General features: G+C 39.1%; 1 protein-coding gene across 4 annotated transcripts in view; it reads right to left on the bottom strand.

The window, feature by feature from the left end:
- mon2 (MON2 homolog, regulator of endosome-to-Golgi trafficking) overlaps positions 1 to 21260 on the bottom strand; it is a 41721-nt gene extending 20461 nt beyond the window's left edge. For 2 of the 4 annotated variants that reach the window (XM_032590649.1, XM_032590655.1), the window contains exons 1-12: positions 20758 to 21260; positions 12297 to 12360; positions 9651 to 9778; positions 6044 to 6175; positions 4886 to 5015; positions 4618 to 4715; positions 4187 to 4312; positions 3912 to 4106; positions 3407 to 3531; positions 2239 to 2378; positions 1862 to 2015; positions 668 to 858 (exon numbers count right to left, since the gene is read on the bottom strand). In XM_032590649.1, coding sequence (XP_032446540.1) covers positions 668 to 858; positions 1862 to 2015; positions 2239 to 2378; positions 3407 to 3531; positions 3912 to 4106; positions 4187 to 4312; positions 4618 to 4715; positions 4886 to 5015; positions 6044 to 6175; positions 9651 to 9778; positions 12297 to 12360; positions 20758 to 20865 — 1591 coding nt within the window. In that variant the 5' untranslated portion in view covers positions 20866 to 21260. The remainder of the gene's footprint in view (positions 1 to 667; positions 859 to 1861; positions 2016 to 2238; positions 2379 to 3406; positions 3532 to 3911; positions 4107 to 4186; positions 4313 to 4617; positions 4716 to 4885; positions 5016 to 6043; positions 6176 to 9650; positions 9779 to 12296; positions 12361 to 20757) is intronic. The other 2 variants (XM_032590662.1, XM_032590671.1) reach the window with 1 other exon arrangement.
- Between the last annotated feature and the right edge of the window lie 763 nt (positions 21261 to 22023).

The raw sequence follows: 22023 nt of genomic DNA, 5'->3' as shown, positions 1-22023 counted from the left end.
TGCGACACGTTAGTCAACACCTCCGCACAATAATTCAGTGCAGTGAGTGACTTTTTTCATCACAAATGCTCATGTGTCTCTGTACAGCTAGCTTTGCTAACATCATGTCAACGGAGCTTGCCTTTCTTTGAGCTTCTTTTCTAAGTGACGAAAAAAGTTAGACGTAGCCCCCACCATCTGTGAAAGCGAAGCGCTGCTGAATTAGCTGTCGGATTTTTTATGATTTATGCAGCGCAATTCTGTTACTGACGATCAGACAGACGTCTTCTGCCGCTCAAAGAAAACCACTGCGCATGTCTTGGAGAGCCGCGAGCGAGTGAAAGGTGGGGAGGGGAGGGGAGGGGAGAGTAAAGGAAACACGTAATTGGTAAGTCACGTTATTGCTTGGATTTTAATCGGTGCGTTTTGCATCCAGTGAAAACAAACATGTTAACAAATAAACTGGACAGTATGCTGTAAGTTTAGTGACATTTCCACAGTTGTGGTCTTGAAATAAAATCCCGAGTCCTCAGCGCCCGAGACAAGACCAAGACCATCAAAAAATGGTCTCGAGACCAAGACCGGTCTCGAGTACTACAACACTGCTGTCCACATTTAGTCGTCACATTTAACACAAATATTAGAGGAAGCTTCATTTTCCTTTTTTTTCCCCAGTGACTATTCCTACCTGGCTCTGGTTTCCATTCCTGCTCAGGGTGAGTCTCCCTGAACTCTGCAGCTGCCTCCTCCTCCGTGGTCAGCTCTCTTTCGATCATGGAGGTGATGCCCCTCACCAGGTCCAGCAAGGCGCTGAAGGCCACCGACATGGCATAGCCCTCTGGGATGGACGGAGGCTCCACCTTGTCCAACATCTCCAAGCTGCGTGGGGGAGAACATCAAGACCGAATCAGACGTGAAAACTCTAAACATCTGACTTCACTACATCATAAAGCAGATTCAGATTTGATTTGATTATAGCAAATTTGTTAATCTGTTGTGGTTAATTAGTAATTATAACAATTTAGTGCAGAATAATACTGTAAAAATAAAAAAAAATCAAGTCAACAAGCGTAAACATTTGTATGGTCGCCGCTCAGGTCAGATTTTTTAATATTTACCATTAGCTACTTAAATTGTAAGATGATGGCAATTTTTCAAGATGGCTTAACTTCTGCAAATTGTTTTTTTGTATTAGTGATATAGTTTTAGCTTCTGTTGATTTTCTAAATGTATTTAGCGGTTTAGCGTAAATGGAGCTCAGATTCTTGTTAGCGAATTCGTGGCTAGCGAACCTAACTGTTTGGCTAGGCGTGACCACAACTGGTAACAACTGCTGCTGATTTTAGTGCAAATATATGTTCTCCAATAAAACCATTTTGAAAAATGTCCACAAGAAAAAGAGAAACAGGATATCAAGGAAAAATATATTACTTCTATGATTCAAAATGCAAACAGTAATTTCAGGGCAAAAATTTATTTTTCATGACATCCATGGTGACTATTATGAAAAATAAGAAAGTATCTATAAATGTGATTTCTATGGGTCCAACTATGTATGATTTGACACAAAAACTCTTCAATTGTGACAAATATTGCCAGTTTTAGTGCAACAATAAATTTCCCTTGATGACCACGGCAGCCATTTTGAATTTTTCGGTGGCTAACATTTGTTTTTTCAAACAAGCAAGCTACTGGGAACATCTGTAGCTAATTAGGTTCTTGTATCTGCATGTGAAAGATTCTGCTTAAATATTCAATTATCTGCTACAGTACTAGTGGAGTTTCACTATAACCATAAACATCATAACATCTGTACAGAACATATGTTGTCAGTTTCAAAAGCAAAATGAACATTTGAGTAAACATGAAAGGAAACCCTTACTAGGTGGCCTTGGCGCTGCCCTGGACACTAACAGTCATGAGGGGGATCCAGGTGCCGCGGTATTCAAACGCAGCCTGTGTAGTCAAGGTGCCGCTGCCCCCTCCTGTGCCCGGAACCCCCTGAGCCGTGCCCAGGGTCCCTGAACCTGACCCACCTAGAGGGGAAGAGTGAAGAAAATAGAAAAAAACAAAACATGAACTTCCTACAAAAGCAGTTTTATTTAAAGCATTTCACTGTTTCAAAAAGACGATTTCTAACAGATTTTCCATTTAAAATGCACCTACATTTATTTTATAAGATCAAATTCCAAAGGTCTTTTAACACACGTTTTTTTTTCTTTAATATTCAGTACCAACTCAACCATGAAGGTAACTAACCAGCAGGCGCACTGACAGCAGCAGCGTTGCCAGCGTTTGGGACAATAAAAAGGGACTGAATGAAGGATCCCAGAGCGTTAACGATATCTCTGAACACCTTGGTGGAGTGCTGCTTCATGTCGTAAGACTGACAGAAAGAACTGGAGAAGGGGAAAACAAACAAAACGCTTTGTTAAAAACACACAAAACAAGGGCAATTTGAGCAAAATGTGAATTCTCGAGGAAATAAAAACGAGATAAGAAAAAAAAGAAAAGAAATACAAATGCAGTGGCGCCCCCAGAGAATTTCAATAAGGGTGGCTAGACCAGTCCAGTAAAAATAAACTAAAAGATATATATTTTTATATGTATATTAATTCATTTTTTAGGTTATTTTTAAATTACCGTATTTTCCGGACTATAGAGCGCACCTCACTATAAGCCGCACCTACAATTTAAAAAAACAAACAAAAAAACAAAAAACAAAAAAAAAACTGGAAAAGTACATATATAAGCCGCACCGGGCTATAAGCCACTGGCACCTCCGCCGCTCTCGGTTTTCCACAAGGATGCAGCAGAGGGCTACGTCTTTAATCTGCTATTAAGGACGCAGCCCTGCGTCTCCAATGCTGAACCATAGGTTTGTTCACGCCAAGCTTACGTGAAGCGGCTACATTTCCCTCCAGTACTGTAGCTCGATAAAAGCTGAATCTTTTCCTTCGAGTGGTTTTCATGATGAGGTGGTATGAGTTTGAAGGCATTTCTCCGTCGTGCCTGCTGCTAGCATGTGCTTGTTCTAAATGAAACTCAGCGTTTTCTTCTTTGATTTCCAATTTGGACATCCAACGATTCACTTCCTGCTAAAGAGCCCCCTGGTGGTTGAAGAAAAATCCACAGAAAAGCTGCACTGGGCTATGAGCCGCTTGGTTCAAAGCGTGGGAAAAAATGTAGTCGCTTATATTATAGCCCAAAAAATACGGTAATACATTTATTTATTCATTTATTGGGTTTTACATTAATGTTTTGATTGAAGAAAATGACTCTGTGTGCCTTTCTATGACCTGGACATTTTTTCAAGATGGGGCCACGGCACCCTTTGGACTACCCACTGATTGTCAGGTCAGAAAAATAAGGAACAGGATAAATTTAAATGAAATAAATGAATGCGTATAGATAAACGCTTGTTTACCATAGTAAATGTGGCTGCACACACAGCCTATGGACTGATTCTACAGCAACGGCTCGGAGCCACTGAGGCTTTTCCCCGTCAAGAAACTTCACCAGCAGAGACAGGAAGATCTCACATTCAGTCACCTGTGAAACAGACACAAACAAACAGGAACATTTCACACATAATCACTGGTTTTAAAGGAATTAAAATACATCAATTCATCTAAGATCACCAATATTTACTTTGCACAACCATTCATTCATCCTCCATTGTTGTATTCATTTTGGGCTTCTAATGCAGAACTGATCCTTATCAAGGTGGACAGATGTATAACACAGAAACTGAAGGAACAAACAATGCTGGCCACATTTAGAACTTTTAAATTAACGGGTCCAAATTCTAGCTTTTTTGAAAGAGCTAATGTTGCACTTTGTATCAAAAATCCAAGACATGAGTGAATAAGGATCATGATGTGCTCAGAAATAATCCATCTGGGTTCAGGTTTGGTAAACTGAGTCCTTACCAGTAAGCTGTAGAAGTGTTTAATGAGGACTGAAACCACTCGCAGTAGCCGCATGCAAATGGGAAAATAGGGTTTCTCCACGGGTGCCGGTGGAGCGGCAGCGCCGGCGCCCTGCCGGAACTTTATGTTGGGCGAGAAGAGCTTGATGACAAGAGGGCACACCCTCTCTTTCAGCAGGAAGCTGAACTCCTGGTGCTTTGGGGGACATTGAGCAAAATTAATCTCGAAACACAGAAATAACATCTTAATTTACTACAACAAGAGAGAGTGCGTACCTGTAAGAAAACACCTGGGAAATCGTTCAAAACCGACTCCAGCAGCTCCAGGCCAAACGTTCGGGTCATTTCTGTCATTCCCACCAGCCAGTAGGGGGCGTCAGCGTTCACCAACTGGCACAGGTCCTGTAGGCAGAAGCATCCAGTACAATAGAGAGTTGTATCCAACTTGCAGAAACAGTGCACTGACTTAGCTCTGGTGGGAGAATAAAGATCCTCACACACAGAGGGGCATTGTGGGTAAACAACAACAGGCAGAGCGTAAGAAAACAAGGAGCCATTGAGGAAATTCTGACAAGACTAAGAGCTTTAAGATCCACATAATTATGATGATAAAATTAGACATTTTGACTTCTTTCTTTAGATTACAGATAATCTCAAACACTCCTGACAGAGGTGGGTGGAGGACTGCTGCCTCCTGGTGGACTAACCTGAAACAGCATGTATGCATCCTTGGCGCTGGGTCTCAGGGTACTGACAGAGCGCCGGTTGGTGTTTCCCTGGACGGGAGGAGGCTGCTCCGCAATGCCTTTAGTCCAGATACAGAACATGTTTACAACATTTAAGCCACAACAGCTTTTAGATCCAAGCAGGAAAAACAAAATGTTAAAATTCAGAGCTACGTCTCCTTAAAGCAACAACAATAGCAAATCCGAAACTATATCTTTGTTCTGATTTATTTTTTTTTATCATGCAGACCTTTGAATCTCTCGTCTTCGGCGACCATCCTCTCAAAGACGACGGTGACGACTTGTCTGACGGTGGCGGCCGCCGTGTTGTTGGTGATGTTGTCCTTGGTGAAGTGGAGACGGAAGCACAACACGATGGCCTGAAAATGACGCGGGAGACTCTTCAGAGACGTGAAACATGTACATCAATGCATAAGCCTAATCAGGGCTACACCACTTTAGCACTTCCAGGAAAAGTCCAAGCAGCATTTGTGGCGCTGCGCATCAAACTGAGAAACGTTTTATTTTCCTGGGTTCACACCAAACAACTGGTTGACACATCTAAAGGTTGTTAACCACTTGATAACTCCAACACGCTGCTGCTCTTTGCTGTTTTATTGACTGTTGTTTTGCCTATTCTGAATGATGACAATAATAGAAATAATCGTATGTGTGTGTGTGTGGGGTGGGGTGGGGGATGGGGGGGGGGGGGGGGGGGGGGGTCAGGGTGTAAGTTCAGGAGGAGAAGATAATGTTTAAATAGAAATTCCTAGAAATGTTGATCAACTTAAAAAGTAAAATAGATAAAACTGCGTCAGTAACTGAAAGAAGATCAGAAAGCAGGATAAAAGAAAGACAAGATGGATGAGCAGATGGACAGATCAATGACTACAGAAAAAAAACTATGACAGAAAAGTTGTATGAACTGACGGATGGATGAAAGAAAACATGGGTGGAAAGATGGACAAAAGATAAAATGGATGGAACGATGGACGATCAAAAAGATGGACGAAATAAAGACAGATGAATGGATGGACAAACAGCTACATAAAAGAAAAGATGGATGGACGGACAGACTGACGGATAAAAGAAAAGCTGGACAATGAATGGATGGATATCTTTAGCATGGTAGCTAATACTTGTAGCCAGCTCTGTGAATTTAAACTTCATGCTTAGATTAGATTTAGAGCCTAAATGATATCGAGTACATTTAGGAGCAGACACCAAAAACTCAAAAAGCTAAATTTATTTAATTAATTATCAAAATAGTTTTGGCAACTAATGACTAAGTCAAGGATGAAAGTGAAAATTATTCACATCAGAAATAATTGAAGATAAGGTACGCCACCTTCACATCAGGGTAGAGTAAAAGAAGGAGGCTTATGTCATGATTGTGTTGACCTTTTACCTTTGAGAGGACTTCATCATGAACAACCGTGTTGGTGGTCAGCAGGACCAGAACCGTCTGTAAGAGTTTCAGCTCCTCTAAACCGTTCTCCATCAGCTGCCAGAGCATGTTGATGATGTTCCCTGCAGCCGCCTGGCGCATGCACAAAAACAACCAGAGCAAACGTTACACTTTGGTGCCAACATGTCCGCACATCAGCACATGAACTGCACGCTTTATGCAGGACCCGCCATGTTCAGCAGTAGTGAGAGCAGCTGCTTCCTGACGCCAGCAACAAAACATCCGACACCAGATTTAGCCATCTGTAAAGGCTGATGCTGACACCGAGTGACACTGCATGTCCTTTTATTTGACACACAATTTTTTTTTTAAAAGTCTATATGTATTGTGAGATCCAATTAAACGATCGACCTCAAAACCCAAATGAGAAACAAAGAAAAAAACAGATTTTTTTTTTCCTTTTGCAGCATTCTCTGTAAAAGGTATCCTCAAGTTTAATCTATTTATTTAGATCAATAAATATCAGATCAAGATTTTTTTTTTTTGTTTGTCCTGAGAGGAATGAAATCTTATATTTCTATCAAAGAACCTGAAGTATCTCTACTATGAAAACATCAGCTTCCAGATAATTTGGCAGATTTTTAATCAGTCCAGATATCGAAAACGATTCTAGATCAGGAGTCGACGCAATGTGCCCAATCGATGACGGTGGATCTCTTATGTCTCATTCTCTGATTTCATGTCATGCTTAATTATTTATTTTACATTATATTTAGCGTTCCTAAATGCGCTTTATAAATCATTTGAAAGAAGGTTGGATGTTTATTTGTAAATGTTTGACCAAGGTAGTCAACCTTTTGTTTTTGTCAGTTTCTGTTTCCTTAATATTTATTTTTACATTAGTTGTGGCACTGACTGAACAAATTAAAGTTGTGTTTTTACATGTTTGACCAAGCTTGTTGTGCAGAGTTATGTTTGTCTCTCTCTATATAAAAAAAGATTTAAATCAATTAAATTTTGTTTCTCTCCATCGGATCGATACTAAAATCCAGATATCAATATCGGAAGTGAAATAGGTGGATCGGTGCATCCCTATTTACAATAGCTGTGTGTTTATTTTCAGTGGAAAACTTCCCGGTTTTACATTTTGCAGCTCGCCTGACCTTTTTCCTCCCCTCACTGTCCTCAGGGGTTTGTCATTCAAACTGTGACAGCCTGCTTTTCTGATACACATTTCTCTCCGGATGAGACATGTTTGCTGCAGGAGGCGAATGTCTCAATATGACGACGATGACAGTGCTGCATCAGTCTTGTACCAACCAGATGCCTTATTAGGTGTTGCCATTAAGAGCTCATTCAGAGCATCTGCTGCCCAATTACAGGGTTATTTTGTTAAGAAATTTCACCTGACTCCAGTTCTTCCCTTAAGACTGCTGCCACATTGTCTCTAAATGTCAAAAGTAAGACTAAAACTTCTTGAGTGGCACCTTGAGATGTAGCTTGGCTTTGTCCCATGAGGCCCTGAACACTGAAACTTAGAAAGTGGAGAAACAGAACAAAATGTCTGTTTGGTATAAGGAGGTTTTAGTTTGCTATTTTTTCTATAACCCCCCCCCCCAGAATCTTCAAAATAAGTTTAGTATTTGGTAGTTGGAGAGAAAAATTAGGCAAAACATTTATAAGAAAAATGTGAAGAGGAAAAACTACAACTTCACAAGGGACATTGGTAGATGAAGTTTTGGTATGAGAAGAACAGATTAACTAATGTTAAATTAAAAATATTGTTTCGATTAACACGTCAATTCACCGAATAAAAATTAAAACTGCAAGTTCAACTGCTTTGTTTTTAGTATTTTGTATTACTCTAAAGTCTGAACTTTAATTTTTTTATTTTATATAAAATCATGATAACACATATTGTAGTGTGTAAAAAAAAAAACTAAAAAAAGAAAAATAGAACGAGGCCTGAATACTTTTGGAAGGCCCTGCATATCAACCTATTTGATTAGAAATAAATAATGAAAACTACCGTCTGTTTTTTGTTTTTTTTATACATCAGTCAAAAAGCTTCAGGAACTGTTTCAGACTAATGAAATCATGGCCTCACGTCAGAATGTAGACCTCAGGAAGCTTTTAATAGCTGCTTTGTATGGTGACTTAACAAGCCAGATGTGGAGCTTCGGGGCACCAGCATACTGGCAGCTCAGCTATTTAAAGATTCAGACCATCTTCACCCATCTGATAAGCCTATGTTGAACTACAAATTAATTAAAAAACTTATTAAAGTCATCCCCTTCTCCCCTTCCATTTTACTCCACATGATTTCCTCTGGTTTTTTGTAACTGTACCCGCACTCCCACACCATGTAAAGAGGCTCATTAATTTTCTCAGCCAGTGCTTTCCTCGGCTACAGAGGAAGGAAAAAAAGAAAATCATTGGGAAATTAAGAAATGGCGAGCTCCTTCGTGGTACAAAACATGTCGCTATTGATAAGCTGCATCGATTTTAGAAGTTATTAATAATTAAGCTATATTCAAGTGTTACAGGTGTTGTACTTTTGTCTCTACTCAAGGCACAAAGTAAAATATCCTTAACGTATTTATTGTCAAAGATAAATTAAGTTCCTAGCCTTAAAACCATGAAAATACACTTCTTGTTCTGACTGCAGCTGTGCTGAAACATTGATTCTTAGGGAATTAGTTTAAAGACAATTCGATCAGATTGAAAAGTCAAAACATACATTATCAGAGTTTCTGCAGGTTTCACCAACTCAAATTTAGGACTTTTTAAGACTATTATAAATGCAATTTAAGACCTGAATCACCACAACTTCATCCGGCCAACTTGCGATAAATTTGCACTTACCAATGATAGACACAAAAAATGGCATATTAGCAGCTAGTTGCAACTGAGTGCAACTCAAAATTTTGCCTGACAGAAAAGTCTAGTGAGAAATAAAACATAGACTATACAAGGTTAAATAGTTCTGTCAAGACTAAATTTAAAACCTGCGATATTAAATCCCAACTTCTGTTTTAAAAGATTTAAGACCTTTTAAGGTCTTCATTTTAGATACATGAATTTAAGACTTTTTAAGGATGCGTGGACACCTTGGATTAGTCCAGGCTGTTTTGGTCTAGAAGGAACATATTCATCAGATATTTACAAAACCTTTTTTTTTTTTTTATTAACTCATGCACTTATAATACCTACATGACCAATAAATCAAAGCTAACTGAACTGAAAGGTACAGATAACAGTGTTATAAAATAATTAATGTTGATAGAAATATTTTAGATCCGTAGGGTTCATTTATAAGTCAACCATCCATAGGTAAATCCTAAAATCAAACTTTGGCATATTCCTAAAATAGCAACCAAAAGGAAAATCTTGATCGTTTATCTAGTTGGGTTGGTTTACTTAAATACTAAAACATAATGAAATGCTCATGAATCAGTACAAAACCTGATGAGAAGCAACAAGAGGCTTTTCTGTGCTTATAAAATTCAACTTTTTTTTCCTTTTCTTAGTGTATTTGTTTATGCACATGCACATTTGGTTGTTGACGTCAGCTGCTTGAGTCCTTGTGTTTGCTCTCTGTCCTTACCTCAGACACGACCTCATGAGACATGAGTCTCTGAATGGCAGCCAGACACAGCTGGGTAATCTTTGGCTCTTTGGTGCCGCAGCCCATCAGAAAAGGTTGCACCACCTCTGAGCTGTTCTCCTTCAGTGCTGCAGCAAAACACCAAAAACAGAAATCAGCAATGTCAGGTTATAGCAGAAGGGTACTGCCGTGTGATTTACTCTAGTAAAAAGCATCAAAATGTAAATATTAAAATACAAACATAACTTTATAAAAGGACTAAGAAAACAAACTTTTGAAGCACCTATTTTGAAAGGGGAAACACTCGTGGAAATCGGAAAAATCGGGAATCGGAAAAACATTTTTTAGTTTCGTCTGTAATTTAGCTGTTCAGAAACTCAGAAATCCTCTCTTATTTCAGATCACCATTACAGCAACGCTCTTCTAGGAAGGGAGGAAGCGATTACTGAGTGAAGACTCCAAGTTATCCAATTTCAGATTTGGTGAAGGAAAGAAGCTATTTAAGAGTAAACAGAATTTGTTGAGACTGCTGTTTATTCAGACTGCGAGACAGTGAGAGGAAGCAAGACTTTAAGCAGATGGCAGAACAGAGAATAGAGAGACAGATTTTAAAAAATATTCTTTTGACTTATCCAAAATAAAATAAGGATATTTGCATTACATCTCCTAAAGAGAAATAAAAAATGGAGCAAATTTACATCAAGCAGGTCAAAGGCTGATGATAGAAAATTGGCTCCAAAATTCTGATCAGTGGGATTAGTCTTTGAAATCGGATCATTTCCAGAATTAAATTAACTCATGTCATATTTTTGTTTTCTAACAGCCATCTGTTGAGCTTTAACTCTGGAATAAAAGACAACACTCTCTAAATCATATTTTAGACAGCAGAACAGGAACTGTGTTTCAAATCCAAAAACTCACACAGGCTCTGTAACAACCAGCTAGTCATAGTTGCACAGCGTACAGTTATAGAGGGGCTGCTCTGTTCACTCAGAAAATGTCAGCTATGCTTCGCTACTGGAAATCATAAAAAGCTGGATTTGTTGAGGAATGTACCAAAACAATTTTCTATTCATGAGGGGGGTGGGAGTGGAGCAGCGAGGGAGAGGAGTTGTCTCGCAATTAGGTGACACCGTGACCCCGCCCCCTCTGGTTTGCAGAAATAATGTGTGGATATTACTTCAGCGCACTTTGAGGGGTTTGTAAATGTAGAAAAGCACAATGCAGTTCATTTACTGGACATGAAAATGCTGCAAATCAGAGGAGTTTGGCAGCTAAGAAGACTTGAGTGAAGGCTGCAAAAGATCAGCGCTGGAGCAGGGTTTCTGCAGGTTACGTCAACTCAAACTTAGGACTTTTTAAGATTATGATGAATGGGATTTAAGACCTCTTTGTACAGAAATGTACAAACTTTGTCCAGTCAACTGACAATAAATTTGCACTTACCTATGATAGATGCAAAAAAAAAGCTAGCTAGCTAGCTAGCAAAGGTATGTGAGCAGTGAGTTACAGGTAGCCTCGAGTCACAGAACCCAACGGTTAGTTAGCTACTCAGGGTATGCTAGCAGCCAGTAATTTTAAATACCAACTCCCTACAGTAAGCACTCAGACTCAGTGTCCATGTTTTCCTGAGGCGGCTATCACGCTAAAAACGAACTAAAGGACTACGAATCTTTAACAAAGCCTCTTTGCTTGTATTCTATGAGTTACTGAGGAAGACAGTTATCTCTTCTCAGTATCAGAGATGTTAAGAAATGAACTTACTCTAGAAAGTAAGCATTTCATTTTCTTTTTTCAATGTTGGCATGTTGCCGGTTCATTCAGGTTGCTACTTTCAAACCGGCACTGAGATGTCAGCAGGTGAGAGAAAACTGACGGTATCACAGCTGTGACGATCATATTTAATCCTTATGAAGGGTTCACTTCTGTCTGTCAGGAAAACATGTAAGATTCAAAATTGAGGTAAGGGTCTATTACAGGTTATGTAATAGTCCCAGTTTGATTAGTCTGATTGTTAATCAAGCTAAAACACTAAAAAAAAAAAGTTTAATACGTCCACTGCAATGATTTTGCCTTCATCTGACAACAAAAGTGAGTTTCTGTTCAAGTGCAAAGACGTAACAATTTCCGTATGTTTTTTTTTCCTCCTGGATATTTAATTGAGCACAGCTAGAATTTCTGTTGAAATGCCACATAAAACAGTAAATATCTTCTTGTAGGATGGTGCACATTACCCTGATGTGTACCAAGAAAATCTGTTTTGTAAAAGAGAAAGGAATTCGACACGCTGTCATTATTCTTAGTTGGGTTTTAGATGCATCATTGCAGCAGACAGCACTGCACTCAACGTCAGTCTAAGAGGGCCATAAATCTGGACTACAAGAACATGACCTTTTAACCTTAAGTCTGGTGTCAACTATTAATTGCAAATTGAGCCTCTCTTAAATTGATCTCCAAAGTGGTGTTCTTCAGGCTTTTGTCTACCTTTAATTCCTTTTATAATCAAGTTTTTTCCTCAGTAATATCTATTTTATAAATGTCTGTTAAGACACTGAATAATTCTTAGCCCACAATCGTCAATAAAAATAATTTTTGACATTAGGAAACACAACGTGTTCCCCTCACCTTCCATGAAACACAGCTTACCTGCCAGTATGTCTGTTTTCCTGGCTGCGATGGTTTTAATCTTCACAATGCCAGACTCTGCAGCCTAGAGGAAAACAGAAAGTGAGACGTAAGAAAGTGTTGGTAAATACACCCAGATGAGGCCTTGGCCTCAGTGAGATGTGCTACTGGGAACTGATGTCCCCTGTGGGATGTCTGTCAGCTACGAACGCAAAACAAGGGGATGTCGAGACGGCGGACACAAGGAGACGGTAAAAATGAGAGTGCTGACAGCTTTCAAATAAGGATCTCCTTATCTTTATGCAACAGCCAAAATGCAAAGTTACCGACCGGTGTTTGTTTTCGTCCAACCTGCGTATCTCCTTTAGGTAGCAGCTTCACGTGATAAGAAATGTTCACGATAATTGATAAACGGTACGATAAATGTCCACCGTTACATACAACACATTAAGATGCCCAATAAATAGAAATTTATTGGGCATTTTAAAAAACATTTATTTTCCTTCCACTTCACAGTTATGCACCACTTCTTGTTTGTCTATCCCATCATGTACAAAGTTCAAGAGGTATGGATACCGTATTTTCCGCATTATAAGGCGCACCTAAAAACCTTCAATTTTCTCAAAAGCCGACAGTGCGCCTTATAATCCGGTGCGCCTTATATATGGACCAATATTGAGCCACAACAGGTCTCGCAACTATGGTAAGCAGCCGCCGACTTCATTTTCCCCCGTAGAAGAAGAAGCGCGCGGTGCATGCTGGGTTTTGTGTAAAGACCCCAAAATGGCTCCTATTAAGAGACACGCTTACGACACAGAGTTTAAGCTCAAGGCGATCAGTCAGGCAGTAAAACACGGGAATAGAGCAGCAGCGAGAGAATTTAACATGAACGAATCAATGGTGCGGAAGTGGAGGAAGCAACAGCTATTTATTCATTTTGGGAATGAACAGAGTTTTCAGAACGCTGGTTTGTAATCTATTAATAAAGTTTGATTGACCTATCTGACTATTTTGTTGACATTCCCTTTAGCGCAGCTTCATCTAACGGATGGATAACGTAACCCCTGCCTCTACTGTAGCGTTTATTCTATACGCCTTATAATGCGGTGCGCCTTATATATGAAAAAAGTTTTAAAATAGGCCATTCATTGAAGATGCGCCTTATAATGTGGTGCGCCTTATAGTGCGGAAAATACGGTACTTTTGAAAGTCAATTTAAATAACGTAAATAGAAGAAAACAAATGTTGCTCATAAAGTGAACAAAGGCACTTCACACGTGGTTTAGAGTTACGCTATGCTTTGACTCAGCGGTGACAACATGGCTGCTGTATCCCACCAACAACTTTCCACTTAAACAGCCGCAAGACCAAGTTATTGTGGAGAGCAGCTACTCATAATCTGCCAAGCTGTGTTTGTCACCAAGCAACGCCTGATCAGCAGCTTGGGCTTTTAACCCAAACTGAGGCCGGGCCTGCTGAAAGTTAATCTCTGGAGAAATCTTGCACTCCTTCCTCACCAGCCTCCTCCTCGGTACAGCGGTGTTGCAAAGAGCTGTTAGTGTTAAGGCAAGTGCCAGAAGAGAAGAGAGGCAGAGTGCAGTCCAAGTTACAGCAGGTGGCCACAAAAAATTATTTCGAGGGCTGCATATAGCCCCTCCACCACACTTTGGACACCCCTGGTGTAGACCGCAACGTCCCATTTCTGAAAGAATAAACTTGTTATGGTTATAATGTGATATTGTTCTTTACCAAGTAGCTACAGTTTGGTTTTTATTATTATTATGTATGCAATGTTTATCAAAATTAGGAATAAAAAGATTTGAAGTATCTTAGTCTGTATAAATATAGTGTTAATGAGTTTCCTTAGGTAAATGAACGTTTAAATTAATCTATTTTTTTTTTTTTTTGAGACGTTCCTGTACCAAAAAGCTTTCGTAAACCTTCTTTAAACATCTGATTGCAATTTAGCAGCGGTGTTGCTTTCGCAAACAAGAAAATAAATCTAACATCCTAACTGGAACCTTATGTTGCTGGCATATTCAAAATATTTTCTTTGGCAATTATCGGTGCTCGTTTACATTTTCACAAAAACTGGCGGTAAGTTCCTGAAACGTAAACATGGACAGACGATGCAGCGCAGCGTGGAAAACAAATCAGGAAGCATCGATGCTTTCAGTTCTCCTAAGGAGCTTTTTTAGAATGGAGACCCTTAAAGGGGAACTGGCCCACATCTGCAGACCAGATGCATCACAAAAAACGCCGGGGCCGTCCTCTGCAGCAGTGCGTCCACGCCGTCTGCACAGGTCAGCGCTTTTCACAAGCTGACTTAGCAGGCTGTGAGAAATGTCAGACCTTCAGAGTCGTACCGTCAAATCCCAAAACTGCTCCAAAAGTTGCTTGAAATGCGTTGATGAACTCTTCCAAGTGCTTGCAACGCATTTAGCTCAATTATTTTATAAGTTCTTTAATTCTAAGGCAAAGGTTGTTTCACTTTCTGGTCCTGAACATAATGCTAGAATTAAAAAATTTTTTAAAAGAGAAATAAAACATCTGTTCTTTTAGGAAACTCCTGCACTGTGGCGCAATGTGATTGTGGGTGACAGATTGAGAAATCTGGAATAAATCTACTGATGACTGGAAGAAGGAAAAAAAAACTCACAGCCTCACACACAAAATCTGCTCCAAAAAAACATCTAAAATAGGCTTTTCAATGACTCCAGTTACATAAAGAAGTGTGATTTGTATCACTAAGCTGCACATAGTAACTTCATTTGATCATATTTTCTAATTTATTTGTACTGAAAACTGGGGCAAATAGGAAAAATAATAATTCTGACAACGCAGATAGTGCTCAGGGTTTTTAAACGTCATTAATTGGAATTTAATGTCACAATATATCAAAGTTTATTGTGATTAGTTAGTGGTTTTCATAACTGTTGACTATGATGGGGTTTTTTTTTAATGTTTGCACGATGATTGAAAAACCCATAAACTTCTTTATGCTTTTTTTAAACACGTAATCTGTCAGGAGAGTATTTTTATATCTCGTTAAAACAAGAAACTCTTGCTTTGCATGTCGTTAGAACGAGAAAGTTTTCTAATTTTACCGAGAAGATTTCTCGTGAGAAAGTTTCAAAATTTCTTGTTTTAACAACTTTTGCACTTCGTTAGAACGAGACACTGTTACTGAATTTATTTCTTCCGTACCAAAGTCACATCCAAACAGCTTCAAAGCAAATACATGTTATAGAATGGCCCAGTCAAAGATCACATATAAATCTGACAGAATCTGTGGCAGAGTTTATATATTATTTTTCCCTCCTACTTCACAATTGCATTGCTTTTGGTGTAATATGAGCTTTAAATCTGTTGATAATTGGAAATTTAGTACTGTGAAGAACATGAAGAATGAAGTAAAGTTAATTAATAAATGGCTCAGACAAACGACGCGGTACCATTTTTGGAAAATTGTAATTTATTTGCTAAATATCCACCACAACCATGTGGTGCCGAAAGAGCTTCTCTGCTTGTTGCGCAACACTTCAATTATTTTAAATGAATAATATATGTGAGGACAGGTTTAAGAGAAAACCAAAGACGATCTCCGGATTGCTGGCTTTTACACGTGGGGAAAGGAAGCTTGTAAGGACCAGAAAACGCCGAGGATTAAAAACAAATCAATAAGGCAGTAGCTTGATAATGACCTGAGGCAAGGCCACAGAGCCAACAGGAGATGTAAAATCAGCCGCTTGTTTGTGGTCCAGGTTTGACCGCAGGAGCAATCCCTATTAACATATCAGTCTCTAATGTTCAGGCGCTGAACACGCAGCCCTATCTCTTTTTTCTCATTTGAATGTTATCTATCTCCAAGGTTAAGCGACCAGAGAACAGGAAAAAGAGACGAACTGAGCTGATAGACAAACATTTTCCCGTCTGCCCTTCGTGGAACAACCTGTCTGATCACTGTCAGGCAATTAATTGCACGCAGTTAAACTAACGTAAAAGAAGAGGACAACGTCATTTGAATTCGATCAGTTCAGCAAGCGACTGATTGTACTCCAGAGGAACAGCAGATCTTGTCTGAGCAGTCGGAAAATATTCCAATCGAAGCTAAAAATGGATGGAGGGCGCTTCCTTTCCTAACACTTTGCATACCAACAGAACATGTTTTGTGTATTATTGAACAATTAATTGTTGCTGAGAGTCAAATAAAAGCCAACAGTAGGGTTGACTCTGAAGGTAGAGGTTTTTAAGGATGCATTCATGCTAGCCCGGTTTAGTCCGCTTTAATCAAACTCTAGTTTGTTTGTCTAGAGAGTCCGGTTTGATTGTGAAGGTGTGAATGCGCAATCGAACGCTCATGTGGACCAAAAAAGCAAACTCTAAACAACCTAGGTATTGGTTCGGTTGAACTCGGTTCGAAAGCATGTGTGGATGCAAGCGGGCTTGAGATCGCTCCAAATACAGGAAGCAGACTATAGCGCAGAGTATTCTGGGTAAATTCCACCTAAGGAAACATGGAAGGCTAACGCTAGAGGGGAAAATGATTTGTGGTCAAAGACAAGAAAAAAAAATCTTACAACTGCTCAAATCTGCCGCAAACTCATTGTTGTTAACATTTAGTGAAAAAGAAAGTGTTTCCTTCAGTGGTTCTTGGTTTAGCGCCACCACAGGTGAGGAGGGAGAACAGGCAGCTCAAAGCATTTGGTTTGTAACACGGTTCAGTGTGAAACGAATCCCAACAGCTGAAAATGAAACAAAGGTTTCAATTTTGGTCCCCAATCTAACTGAGTCTACCGGACTGAAAACAACCCTGGTGCTTATGGTTCTTTATAGAGAAACATTTTGAGTTTGTTTGAGATGCCTAACAAGTTGGGTTATCTGCAAGTGTAGCTCTGCAGATAACATGATCAGAAAAGGTCCCTATGGCTTTGGGTGGAAAAAAAGAGTCTATGATCCAGTAAGTTTGTAGAAAAGTGGATACATTTGGTCCACTTCTACACTGCTGTATTAGTGGATATTAATAAACGCCTCCACATTCAGGAGAGACCGTTAAATTTGACAGAATGGTGCAGCTGACAGCTTCAGGCAACATCATTTTGTATAGCAACATGGAGATGGTTTTACTGAAAGAACAGCAGCCAAATTAACACCCATCTGGTGAAAGTGGAGGTGATTGTGATTTTTTTAGACTTTTTGTTTTTCCTTTACTAATTTTACGTTGTTAACATATTACAGAGCTCAGTAGCGTACATAGAACTGAGTCACCTGAAGTCATGGATCTCAAAATGTGGTACAAATACCAGCGAAGTTATCTGGGTTGCACAGTTATTTTGGCCACAGCTCTAAGATAAACACAAAGCAATTGAACTCTTTCAAGATTAACTTCCATTCAGCTAAAGAGATCAATTATTCAAGCAAACTGATCTTCACTTTAACCAAAAGGAAAAGTTAAGAACCACAGTAAGTATGTATGACAAGAGGCTTACTTTGATACAAAAGTGCAAATAAATTGTTCAAAACTGCTGAAATGATACCATGCTGGATTTCAAAGTCTAATAAATTAAAATTAGCTCAATTATATTTTCCATTTTAACGATTAACACTCTTTTAATGGCAATTTTGTTTACAAAGACTTCACAATCTATTTTCTACATGGTTTCTGTTGTGTGTGTTTTTTTAAATTTTTCGTTCTATTTATTGTTTTGGGTTGTTGTGTTTTATTTTGGACATTTCAAATATCTTCCAGTTCCAGTGTGATGTGTTCTTTACAAAATATAAGTGTATTAGTCTTTGAGAGAGTGAACTTATATTATTTTACCTTTATCGATATGTCACTTGAAATGCTCTCAAAACAGCAATATTATCGTTTATCGCAATAATTATAGGGACAATTTATCGTCCATCAAAATTTATTATGACAGAGTCAGTCTGGGACGGTGTTAAGTTACCAACATCGCCACTCCAAAAATCTAACTTTCAGAGGTTTATAGCCTTTTTTTTTTTTTACTTTTTAATGGAGCAAAATTAAACTGCATTCTCTTTTTCTAATAACAAAAACAATCTGAAAAACTAAGTCCTGTTGTAAAGCTGTGTTAAAAAGGGTTGTCAGTCCGGTGGCACTCGGGAAAACTTAGTGTTTACCAAGTTTTACCCATGATCTCGGTATTTATTCTAATAGGTGCTGCTTCATGATTATTATTGTCATTTTTTTGTTAATCAATGCATTGTTTTCTCTCACTTGTGGTTATTACGTACTCCACTCATCCGTACCACAGTTATGGGCTGTTTCCTTCAGGGATCGCCACAGCGTAGGGGACCATGTTAGATCTTGGAGGATCAGAGCATGTTGACAGAGACGTTGCATATCATCTATATACCTAGTCTATCCTGCTCAGCACTCATTTCCTTCTCCTGCTCATTTTACTCAAAACATGTAATTTTAGAAAAAGCACAAAATATATAATTATCTTTTTTATTTCTTCCTGAAAACACAGTTTTCCTTTTTTTTCTTCAGCTCCTTTCTGCTCCATCCCAATGGACATCTCAGACTTTCCTTGGCTGAAGTCTGATCCATGTGTGAATCATGACTCTGATGTTTGTCCACAAAAATGCCACATCTACTTCCAAAACGGCAAGGAAGACATTTTGAAAGCACCTAATCAGGCGACCCAACTCTAAGCTATTTGTCTGTGAATTAACTGGCTTTTTCTACAGCTACTGTAGATATATTAAATGTTAATGATGGATAAAAACGTTCTACAATAAGAGCAGAGTTTCAATCTTCAAAAAACTATTGTTGCCGTGTCTCGCTATCTAAACTGGGCGCTGTTTCAAGGCGTTTTCCTTTTTTTTTTTTATCTGGAACTTGTTGCTGATAAATAACATTTTCGACACACGATCCAGACTTTTGGGAAAATATTTTGGGGACTTGCAAAAAAAAAAAAAAAAAGTGGAAGGTTTCCCGCTACATCTGAGCTAATACAAAGACTAAGTATTTCAGAAAAAGAAAATCAAAAGGTCAATCGGAATCGGTGGCTGCAGTGGGATGGTCTCATTCCCTGGACCGCATGGTCCTGGAGAAGAAAATCCGTCAGTCGGCTTGTGACCTTGAGCTTCAGCATGCTTGGGTTGCAGAGCAGAATGAGGCAAAAAAAAATCAGGTTTTGTAAAGACTTAGTCAAACTCTAGATTTGAATTAAACTGAAGTGTTAGAGCATGAGCTAAAACAGACTATTCAAAATATGTCTAAATGAAGTCAGTGTGTCAGAAAAGGTGACTACGGAAAGCCCTGGAGGACAAAATGCCAGTTTCAGTCCATATAAATAGAGTAAAGAGAAGCATTGACCTGATCGTCTTGGGTGAATGATTCAAGGAAAACACAGTTACATTTTCAAATCATAGCTGAAGATTTTACAATTTAGGGATCTTGATAATTCAATTCAACTTTATTTATTCCAAAGGGAAATTAAAAGCTCCTGTAACTCATATATGAAAGAGTGATTATGGATGGTGATGCTGTGGGCATAAAAGCACTCCAGTAGAAGTCAGTCATGCAGCAAATCTGAAGAGGCCTCTGACTGAAGACTGTTGCAGTATGGCAGCATCATGACAACTCAATTTCCGGACAGCGATGACAATGTCCCACATTAACATGTCCTGGATGACTGCTAATCCACCCTGTTTGCTTTTGCCGTTTCCTGTTTAAATTTGTGACGTTGGGAATATGACCTCTGCCTGTTTTAATTCAGAGAAGAGATGGTCTGAACTTGCTGCTACGAAGTTGCAAAAACAATACCTTGTTGCCCATTACTGTCCAAAGATAAGAGCAAAAATCCGTCCCGCTGCACAGCATCACAAACAAGGGGGGATAACTGTCCAAACATGCATCACCTCGACCAATAAAATATAAACCAAAGGCTACAAAGACAACAAAACCAAACCTAACAGAGCCACTTCGACATATTGCCATCATGACATGAATAATTCTAGAAAAAAAAAAAAAATTAGTTTAAAGTTAGGAATAAATTGTTATTCTCAATTTATACTCAATTTAACTGAATCCTTATACATTTAAGCTTTGTTTTCATTGAATTCTTGAAATACATTAATATTTTTTCACTGTCTTAATGGATATTTTCATCCCAAATATAGACATAAATGAGGAAGAAATACCAGGTTCGGGCAAAAAGAACAAAAGCTAATTTCAAAGTGCTCTACTTGTGTGTCAGAGAGAGGAACCAGTAAATACCTTAGTGACAGTTTTTCATAGGAACAATGATAAACTTTTACTTTTACTGCACTGCAGCGTGTGAGCAGCTGTCAGTGGCCACAGCAGACACAACAAGGCCGTATGGTTGGTGCGGAGACGGGCACCGACAGACAACATTCAGGAGAAAACCAAAAGCCACAATATTCCCACACGAGACAAAGTTCACAACATTTAGCGCGGTGTAGCACTCGGCTACGAACCCAAACTAACCTCTTTGACAGGGGGGAATTTCTTCTTGCACTCCATGGAGAGAGACCGCAGGTCCGTCTGCATGTTCTCCAGCAATTTCTTCACCGCTTCGGGGCTGCTGGTCGACATCTTTGACGGCGTCTTTGACACAAATCCTCACAGGAACGGTTGACGTTTACGAGCGGCGTCGGAGCGCAGTCGCCCCCCACCCATTCACCGCAGGGATATAATCCGTGGCCGCTTTATTCGCCTCCCTTGTTGTAGGAACTAAAAACGCCGCGGTCCATTGACACAGGATCCCACTCCTCCGCTTCGAGCGCCCCGTGCGCAGGACAGCAGCGATGACACCCGCATGCGCTCCACCTCTGCAGAGCACGCGGCCGTTAGCTACGGGAAGAAGTCGTCCTCGTTACGACTTTTCCTCCGACGCGCAGGCAAGCCGAAATATATTAACTAAATTTATCTGTCTGCCATCAACGGCCGTGCCAGCTCTGCTTTCCTTCCCACAATGCTTTGGTGGACAGTGACACGTCACTAGGACTTCCGTAAACAGTAATGAGCAAAGAAACATTACTGCAGCGACCCCTGCCGGACAAGTCCAAGGAGAAAAAAAAATCTTCTCGGTTTTGAGGTTTGAAAAGACCAAAATGTAAAATAAATAGGGAAATAATAATAAAAAAATATATATTAATAAAGAAATGGCTCCACCAAGTCACAGTTAAAATGCAAACAAACAAAATAAATAATTAAAAGAAATTGAGTTTAGAGTTGCCAACATTCGTACTACGGCTAAGTCAAAGTCTTAGTCGTAGTATTTTTCAAAGTCAGTGGGCGGGTCAAACACGGTTCCAGGCAAGATGATTGGTCTGCGGCTCAGTTGCTGTGCAGGTCAACCAATCATATTTTACCATCTGTTTGACGACCTATCGTGATTGCTTGGCCAACGAAATGTGAAATAAACACAGGCTGATATAAATAAAAGCTTCTTGAGCAAACTATATATAAACTTTTATTTTTATTTTAATGTGTATTAAATTAAAATGTGTTAATTAACTTTTTTTTTTTACCGTAAAAATGTAAGATAAATATATGTTTATACTAAAAAAATTACGTTTAAATTGTTTAGTATATGTATTTTTTATTTATCTCGTGCAATGATAGGATATACTATACAGCCTCATATATACATATGTAGTTAAAATGATTTATGGGGTTGTGCCATTTTGGTTCTACAATTGCAAGCAACCATATTTATGATTTACTGCATTAGAAATTATATAATGTTGA

Source organism: Xiphophorus hellerii, chromosome 2 (genome assembly GCF_003331165.1).
Source record: "Xiphophorus hellerii strain 12219 chromosome 2, Xiphophorus_hellerii-4.1, whole genome shotgun sequence".
Classification (NCBI taxonomy): Eukaryota; Metazoa; Chordata; class Actinopteri; order Cyprinodontiformes; family Poeciliidae; genus Xiphophorus; species Xiphophorus hellerii.
Note: the sequence above shows the minus strand (reverse complement) of the source record. Positions and strands in the feature narration are given on the sequence as shown.